The sequence below is a fragment of the Hyalella azteca genome, unplaced genomic scaffold, assembly GCF_000764305.2.
Source record: "Hyalella azteca isolate HAZT.00-mixed unplaced genomic scaffold, Hazt_2.0.2 contig2564, whole genome shotgun sequence".
Lineage (NCBI taxonomy): Eukaryota > Metazoa > Arthropoda > Malacostraca > Amphipoda > Hyalellidae > Hyalella > Hyalella azteca.
The window spans coordinates 58311-68308 of NW_025932834.1; the positions used below are offsets into that span (position 1 = coordinate 58311).

General features: G+C 39.9%; 1 protein-coding gene across 1 annotated transcript; it reads right to left on the reverse strand.

The window, feature by feature from the left end:
* Window positions 1–382: 382 nt before the first annotated feature.
* On the reverse strand, window positions 383–4196 carry LOC108666845 (prolyl 4-hydroxylase subunit alpha-1-like). The gene is made up of 8 exons (XM_018153779.2): window positions 3983–4196; window positions 3091–3224; window positions 2730–2900; window positions 2250–2422; window positions 1523–1699; window positions 825–1069; window positions 436–598; window positions 383–388 (listed from the first exon to the last, which is right to left on the reverse strand). The coding sequence occupies exons 1-8, from the start codon at window positions 4174–4176 to the stop codon at window positions 383–385; spliced, it is 1263 nt and encodes a 420-aa protein (XP_018009268.2). The 5' UTR covers window positions 4177–4196.
* Between the last annotated feature and the right edge of the window lie 5802 nt (window positions 4197–9998).

Sequence of the window (9998 nt, forward strand, 5' to 3'; positions counted from 1 at the left end):
TGAGCCCAGAACTGTGACAACTCATATGGCTCACCTTCACTATCAAGGGCGCACGCCAGTCCCAGGGCGGGTCCCACGCTACTAGAAGACTTCGGATGGTCGGACGGCACACGTCGGATGGTCGGACGGCGCACGTCGGATAGTCGGACGGCACACGTCGGATGGTCGGACGGCACACGTCGGATGGTCGGACGGCACACGTCGGATGATCGGACGGCACAATACACGCATTTAATCAGTCATTATTTCATTAGACGGTTTGAAATACCTTTTTTGTTGACAGGCACAACGAAAAATTGGTATTTTGATTGGTGTTAGTCAATTCAATAATCATTTATCGACTTGTCAAAACTTCGTAAAGTTACAGCAGTACAACGAGATCTCACAGCTGAATGACATCCAAAATGTTATCGCAAGTTCTAGTGTTCCCCTCACGTTATTGAGGTCGAAAAAGTCGACGTGGACGTCGTAGTGGCCTCCCACGCCGTAGTTGAGGACGTGCAAGTCCTCGGCCTTGGTCGTGGACAAGCCCGTCATGCTCGCGACACGGCGCACCACGGCGTCCACTGTCCTGCTGCGTCCAGAGCTCACCCACGCGCTGCCGGTACAAATATTGCAAAATTCAAATTGAACAAAATTCCAGATCAGATATATGCCCCAAGAATATTCTGATAAACTTTATCATTTCTTGCTATTATTTTCATAATAGATTAACATCAAGATACACATTCCTTCATGCGTGGCCTGTGCAGCATATTTATAGTTTCTGTAGGGTGCACTCGAAGAAAATTCCTATACTTGAAGTTGTTTCCTAACTGACTCACGTTTTTCCGATCCTAGCGAGAGACTTCATTTTCTTGTGTGTAACGAAAGAATGGACTTCTGTGGTCTGGAGTTCAGGCTCCGCTAAGCGTTTAATTTCAGCGATTTCTGCGTCGCTGACGACGTCCCTGAAGAGGAGGATGGCCGGGTCCGGCCACACGAGTTCCGCTTTGAAGCGCAGCAAGGCACCGTAGGGCACGGCCTCGTGGACGTAGCCGCAGTGCTGGGAGGACAGCACCTCTGACGACTGCCGACGTTATTCAGTTAAGTCAAAGTTAATTTAAATTGGTCCGTGAATTGAGAATTGCGGACTAACTTTTTACCAATGAGAACCTCGAATATCGGTGAAATCTTGTAGGTACAAGAATTTAAATCCTTATTAATTTATTAGTTATATTAACCTCATTCTACGTTATTTTTACTTGGGATACATTTATCAATTTGAAGATATTAATACATTGGAAATTACGTTAACAAAAGCAATAGCTCGCTGCGTTGAGCCTTGTGCCTGCGGTGCATCCAGCTCAGTACTCGAATTGAATTTAGGGACAAGCTAAACTTCAATATCACAATTATTGATATCGAATCATGCAGTAAAAATACTAAGCTTCCAAAATTTCCTGATTTTCTGCACCCATATTACCTGAAATATTTTAATTGGATGTGCAACGGATATTAGAATTGTTCACTAATTGTTCACCTGGAGCATCTCTCCCCGACAGAGGCGGTGGTAGTTGTCTGTGAGCTGGTCGACATGTTCGCTGCCGTCGCGCATCGAATAAATCGTCTTCTGGAAACTCCCTGGAATGCCCATCCCGGAGAATTCATCAAGCACCTGCTCCGAAGCTTCCTTGGCCAGTGTTTCTACCATCTGCCTCTGAAATTGAAAATATTGGTAGTTTCATATACAACGTCATCTGCTCACTCGACGGCTAATTTGCCGATTGTTTATGAAATGTAGGGTGTTTCTTGCTCCAGGAAATTACTGCTTGATCTGTTGAAATATCATATTAGTTTTTCACGGCATTAAACGAGTTTATGAAGCGAATTAAGTTTAAGAAATTTTGGAACAGTATTAGAACAAATTAGCCAAGTTTTGGGGTGTAAAACAAGTAATCCCGCGCTACAAATGAAGCAAGGAAGAATCAAGAAAGGAAATAATATTATTGTTTTTCTCATTTTACTGTCTGGAAAATCATGAAATTCTTGATACTCTTTTTATTTGAATTCAGTTAAATGAACATGCAGTACTTCTTTATTCTAAATAATGCTTCTGCTTTAAATACCGCGNGCTTTCCATTACCAACCGATCACCACCGTTGTCAGAGCAAATCTCTTCTTGCCCTTCATTTGTTTTAACTGTTTACAAAATAAAAATAATAAATTTTATCCCGTTTAAGAAAATGAAGCACTTAATTAAGACAGACCATTTTTCTGCGCTTGTTCATAGCCTGGACAGTCTCGTGGAGCTTGCGGTTCTCCGCGGCAGAGAGCACGCGCTTCTCACGCAGCAGAGTCAGGCCGCGCTGCGTCCAGCGCTCGCTCAGGTCGAATTCCAAGTTGACGAAACTTTGCTGCCCGAAGCGCAAGCAATCCTCAGCTGTCAATTTGGTGTCAAATTATCAGTGAATCTCGAATATTTGAATGCTATGAATTTTTCCGGCACCATTAATAATTGAATGCAAGGCTTTTTGGGCAGTACAAGTTATGCGTCGTATTTTTAATGTGAGCATCGGTTTCATCAGAAAGAATTAATTTAAAGTGATTTGTTCCTTGTTGACCTCAAAAGTTTAGATAAAACATAACAGAAAGTTTATCATGGATATAACTGAGGCGCATAAATGTGTTCACAGTTGATATAAATAAAACCTTACATTATAACCCAGGAAAATGGATCAGGATTTTACCAGTTAGATGAGAGGCTTGAGGAGCATCCAAGATCCTCCCCTGGAGGAGTTCCTCGAAGGGCAGGTCATAGGTGTCCTGGAGACGCACTAGTGCCAGCGCCGCCCCATTCAGGTCGTCTTCCTTGGGGAGCGTCAAGCCCTCCTTCACTGACGCCAGGCGACGTCGTACATCTGCATCATCGTGACCAAACCAACGGCCGGTAGATGTTGCGTTAGTAATTTGCTGAATTATTCGTTAGGATTTACTGTTGACTAAGTAGATAAGTTAACAAATTATCGTTGAACGAGATATTACTTGCAACTTAATTTATTTATAAAAAATATAAGTTATATTACCGAGATGCTAGATGAAAGTAAATACCTCTGATTTGGTCGACTGAGTCGATAGCATCCAGCACGTCGCTGTAGTCGAGAGTGAGGCGTCGCAACAGATGGTAACTCGCGACAGGATTACTCAGCTGACTGCTGCTGTCTTTACTCCATCCATCAACATATCTGAGGTGAATAAGAAGGCTGATGTGTGCCTTGATGTAAGGATAGTAATAAAAAACCGTTTTAATGATCTTAAACAAATTAAAAAACCCCACAATACCAAATACTATAAAACAATTTTAAAAAACATGCAAATTTACCCTATACTGTAAAAAACAATATAATCTAATAATAAATAACGAGAAGCATTGCTTGATTAACAGTAAATTACGACTAATAACAATAATATCAATAACTACCAACATATAGCTTAGCCATAACACACTTAAAGAACTGCGCATGTAGCAGTTACTTCAAGAAATGCTCATCTCGCAGACGAAAAATAACGTAAAATTCTTATGTTGATTTCCTAACAAACGTGTCGGAGTGCCACGTTGAGCACGGGAAAATACAATATACATAATAAAAATTATGTGGAAGTGAAATAACTCAAAGATGCGACGCTTCTCAGGATTATCTTCATGGCTCAAATTCACAACTACATTGAATTGAAAAGTAAGTGAACTTTCAGTAAAAAAAATACTAAAATGACATATACCCGGCCCGGCAATTCAAGGACACAAGTCCCGGCACGCTGACAGGCACTCAAGTCCCATGCAGCACGCCAAAAAAGACTCAAGTCCCGGCACGCCGCTTCTCAGGATTATCTTCATGGCTCAAATTCACAACTACATTGAATTGAAAAGTAAGTGAACTTTCAGTAAAAAAAATACTAAAATGACATATATATAGGCGCTTTCTGCAAAATTCAAGCACGTTACCTCCTGACAGTGTCGAGCCTGCGGTCTTGCTGCTGCAGGTGCTCACGAAGGACAGCAACGACCTCGTCTTCCACTTCCGCCAGTCGCACGACTGACGAAGCTGACGTGTGCACATCACCGATGCCCGCAGCGCACTGTTCAAAAATCGCCAGTGCCATGCAAGAAAAACTGAAAAGCCTCATGTAATTGCCCATTGCCAAATACTCGTGACGATCATTTAATTGATAATTTCACTTCCCAATTTTGTGATCACTTGTTAGTTTTTCAATGCAATATTTCCGCAAGTCAGTAGAACAACGTACAGTAAAAAGATATGGAATAACCTTATATTTATTAAGGAAATGGTGCGAGCGACGCTACTGGTTGCGGCAAAGGTGCGTGCGGAATTGAGGTGCGATTCAGCGGCAGCGCGCGGAGCCGCCTGCCGGCGCACGCACCGCGTCCGAGGCCGTGGGAGCAGAGGATACGAGGACGCGGTGACATCGCTGCTCACCGTGACGCTTGGACTGTGAAGAACTCACGTATTAATACACGGGTGCACACATTTACACATGCGGACACTGATATGCAAGCAGAGGATACGAGGACGCTGTGACATCGCTGCTCACCGAGACGCTTGGACTGTGAAGAACTCACGTATTAATACACGGGTGCACACATTTATACATGCGGACACTGATATGCAAGTGACCACACTGTTATATCGGCACACTGATACAATCCGAAACTGGGGCATAGTAATACTGTATATCGGTAAATACTAAGGTATTTTGCATGAGCATCATTTTTGCATGATCCAATTCATTAAGCATGAAAGTACTCAATATGTATAGAGTGCTTCAAATTTTATCCAAAATTTACATCACAATAAATCGGATGGGAAAATTTACCATTTGTAAATACAAAAAAATTGAGATAATAAAGCACATTTATATTTAAATTTAGCAAGGATTTCTGTTAAAAATAATTTTTGCGAAAATATTTAAGGAATAAATATTCTGGGTTATTAGTTTTTCAATTATATTTTCTATAATTTTCTCCCAAATTGCAAATTGTTGGTATCATAAAAATAAAAACTGTATCAAAGATAAAATAGCTGTTTTCGCTCAAGTTTAAACCTAGTGTGACATTACGAAATATGTCACCTTTCTTATTGTTCACACAGTAATTAAATGACCTTATAATTAATTACTGTCTCACATGAAAATAAAGCTGCTTTGACAATAAGTACAATGGGAGCTGATGGGGAATATAATTGCATTCATTATCACCCCCAGCTTCAGTTAACTCCTCGATGATTTCGTTAGTTTTTCCTATTCATGAACGACCAAATTCTGTTTAGTGAAAAGTGACCTATGCAACAGATTTTGTACATTGAATTTTTTTTCGGTTTTACATTCAATCGTCATTCAAGGGAGACTGCATGTCAGTATAAAAGTCTCTTATTATCAATGAATTCAACAACCAATTTTTTGCACTTAAAATTCCAGTTTGCACTAAACCATTAATATATTTTTAACAATTCGCACATCATTCAGACTTGCCGATCATTAATCAGTGGCTTAGATTATTAACCTTTTAAATTAAGCGCTGTCATTACAATAAAGTTAGCAGGAGTTTCAAAAATTATTATATGACGAATATTCTACGGAAGAAAAATTAGTTTTATCACAATGTAATTGTGTAATTCTTTCTTCTGGAATACGCTTTATATGCATTCATTTCGCCTGGGGCATGCGTGCGCTCCACAGTGTATCCATAGGTGACTTAGTTAGCAACTTAGCCCTTTAGCGCCCGGCTACCACTTCACCGGTAGTAACTTTCATGGGACAGTAGTAAGCTTTCTTTTGCTCATTCTGACTTCTGCGAGCGAGCACATTTATGAGTGCCATACTCGTTATGAGTTCATGTACATTAATACACTTACCGTTCAGTTCTTGCTCAGCCATCCTCAAGTGACCCACGGCAGCAGAAGCCAAACTTCTGCGGCCGGAATCTCTTTCGCTGGAACTCCGCGACAGACGAGTTGCCGGGGGCTGAACGTTGGCTGGCTGAGGGCCCTGGGGCGAGATCTGTCTGCCTGTGAAATATTCACAGACGCTAAGTTCGTGTCAAAATTAACGCTTTGAGGTGTGGTTAAGTCCGATTAACACCATGAATGCTGTTGGTTAAATAAAGATAAGCAAAGACTCAATTAAAGTAAGAGTAAAGCACGGTAGATTTCTTGCTAGTAACTTTGATAATATACGTAAGAAAAGATTAACAATTTCTACTGGATATATAGGTGCGATGAAACTGAACTGTTAAGCCCCAGTCCAAATTTTCAACACTGATTTTCCAAAGGTTTCAATGGAGGTCGTCGGAAAAAAGTTTATGAAAACAGACATTACACAATTTTATCAAAACCCTAAAATTTGTAACATACATTTTGCTACAAGATATGCCAGGGGTAATTCAGTTCACAATGATTATGAATGTTCAACTTCCTGCAATACTTCACTGCCAAGGCACATGCGAAATATTGCTTAAGAATGAACTGCCAGGTAAACTTCGCTACTGAGAGAACGGGCGAATGATGGTCGGAATAAAAATATCTAGGAAAATTAGGATTACAGAAAAATCTTCCTGTTTGTTGTTTCAAACGCTATCCATAATATTAAAATTATTGTTAATGTACTTGAAATGAACGCGTGTGCGATTAAATACTTTTATTACTGGCATCCTAAAATAACAAAATGGCATGTGTGAATAAAATTGTTGTAGTACAACTAACTGGATTAAATGAAAAAAAATGGCGTGAGTAAGTAAAGCAAAATAATCTCATTTTCACGTCTAATAAGGTTTTCATCAGTTTCGGCCGTTGAAAAATCAGCTGTTGCCATTTAGAATGTTCAATATTTATAATTTTTCTGTCCGACTTTGTTGGATCAATGACTGAGCACATATGTTTTTTAGATCTTTAGTATAAATCTTGGAAGTAAATTCACATAGAAAAGAAGCTTGGTTATCTACGAAATGAATCACATTAATATCGAATCCTACTCTAATATACTTTAATATCGTAATCATACTTCAATTTTATAATAATTTTCGAATGTCATAATCATATAACAACTCTCAGCCTTTAAGCTCAAATTTTTATTTAAATTCATCCGCTGAATAGCCATTTGGTACTTACCTGGTAACGTGAACGTTGCCGACTCCAAGGAAACCGTCGTCTGAGTATCGCTCAATATCCGCCCCTGTAATCCGATCGGACGGCAAGATTTTCTTCTTTGCCGGAAATTTCCGGGAGCTTCGAACTGAAGCATCGGTCGTGAGCATCGCTCGGAAGAATTGGCCGGATGCACCGGTCGGGAGCATCAGTCGTAAGCATCGGTCGGGAGAATCTGTCGGGAGCATCGGTCGGGAGCATCGGTCGGGAGAATCGGTCGGGAGCATTGGTACGAAGCATCGGTCGGGAGCATTGGTCGGGAGAATCGGTCGGGAGCATTAGTACGAAGCATCGGTCGGGAGCATTGGTCCGAAGCATAGGTCGGAAGTATCGGTCGGAGCATCAATCAGGAGCATCGGTCGGCTGCATCGTTCGGAGGCATCGGTCGGAATCATCGGTCGGGAGCATCGGTCGGGAGCATCGGTCGGGAGCGTCAGTCAGAAGCATCGGCAAGATCATAGGCCGCAAAAAAAATCCAGAAAAAGTTGATCTTAGAAGAAGATGGAGGAAAGCAAACACTTCACCCGAAATGAATTTTTTTTTTTGCAGTATTGTGAAGTGATCTCTCAAAAATCTATGCCGACAAACAGGGATATTGCTTGCAATCTAGTTCAATTTCAAAGTCAAATTAATTTGAAGTACACGAACCGATTTGTCGGCAGAAATATAGAAGCTTTACTCATGAATAATTCTATAACTTAAATTTTTGAGCTGTCAACTAAAGTTCAAATTGAACTTTAATTTAAGTCACAGGTTTTGGTTTTGATATTTGTTGAGGTACCGGTTGTGCTCCTAGGTGGTGGTTCTGGCTGTGATATTAAGTTGAAATTCTGGTTGAGATATCAATCCATAAATGGATGTTTATTGATGTAAGTCATGTAACCAAAATAAGGAAATTCCTGACAAGCCTAATTTTCACTCAAAAAAGATCCCGGCACGCCAACAAGGACTCAAGACCCGGCCCGGCAATTCAAGGACACAAGTCCCGGCACGCTGACAGGCACTCAAGTCCCATGCAGCACGCCAAAAAAGACTCAAGTCCCGGCACGCCAACAAGGACTCAAACGATCAAAGTCCTCGGCAATAATCGTCCGATATTCGACAAGCTAACAACAATAATACTAACATTATGTAAATATTTAAGCATATTAATCAAAGGGAATGCGTTAAATTAACGTGGTACGAGCAATGAAAATAAGAGGATGAAATTATCAGCTGGAGTGAGGAATAATTAATCATTGAATAATTTGAATGCAGCTGAAACGCATGCATGAAAAATTCAGCGAGTTTTATGTTTTTTTATGTGGTTTATCAAGTGATTCTCCTACAAATATAAAAATTATTATTTATTTCAAATGTGATTGTCTGCACGGGATTTCGCTTGTATATTTATAGATTAGCCACTGATTCACTATAATTCTGAAGTTAAAATCGGTTCACTAGATATGTGGCGTGTACTTAATCCTTCGCATTCATTTTTGTTGTAAACTGCGAAAAATTTGTACTGTTTGCCAGACCATCGAATGAAACTGGAAAATCTTTTCAGAATTTTAGCTTAGTCGAGATTTAAATTTATGCATTATCCTAACATAACTGATCTGAGAAAATCATAAATCATCTGATTATTTGAAAAAATATTTGCAAAACCGCCAATTTTAGTACTATTTTAAATTTAAATTCAATTTCCTCTTCCTCATCGACAATTGAAAATGAAAATATAAAATTTAATAAGAAGCTCTGACTAAAATAAACTTTGATTGATTCGCAGTAATGACATATTTTATTTCCGTGACGCGGTGTTTGCTATCTTGAATAACACAAATTTCGTATATATAAAAGCCTGACCTGAGGGTTATCCACTGCTTAGAAATTGGCATTTAAAATGATAGGCCATAAGAAATAGTTATAACAGGATAAAATAAGTATTAGCAAGGAACTTTTAATAAATTAGATAATGTAAGGTTTACCCCAGCAAAATTCAAAGTATGTGTGTGTCTGACTATAGCAACGGCCGTCATCCACGACAGAAGACACTAGTACTTACCTCTTGGGTATGATGAATACTTTGATGCGGGATTTGAGCAAATGTGGTAATAACAACGTTGGTGGATGTGGCCACATTAAGTACATATAATGCATCGCATCCAAATAATTTAGTAATATTCTACAATGAATAACGTTAATACACGTCATTGTATTTTAATTGCATTTACAATGAAGAGTTGCAAGTCCTAAATTGATTACATATTTTGCTCATACATTAATTCATTCCTTAATTAATAATCACATTCTTGTTGTCTACGAATTATTTACACACCGAAAGATATTAGAAATCTCACACCAGGAGCAGTCCATTCAAATATCCTTCGTCGCCAGAACCTAATTTGATTGCTATATTCTGCGCCTCGTGTGCCAGCATCGCTCCAGCCAAGCGCAGTAATAACGCAAGGAAATTTGACTAAGAAATAATTTAATCAACAGAATTTACTCCCCACCAGCCTTGATTGATTATCCTGAGCCAACCGCCAATCGCGCCTGCACAGCGCCGGTATCAGCCTCCTGATTATGGTGCTGCTTAGGCGAGCGCTTCACTTCCACCTGATTATGGCGCTACTACGCATCACTTCCACCCGATTATTGCGCAACATACGTTTCATTTCTGCCAGATTATGGTGCTACATTCGCTTCACTTTCCCTGATTATGGTACAACGGTGCAGCGGACGCTTCACTAACGCCTGATTACGGTGCTTCGTAATGGTCTAAACTCACAAACCACTCATCTTATTTCAAGGAAGTCCCAA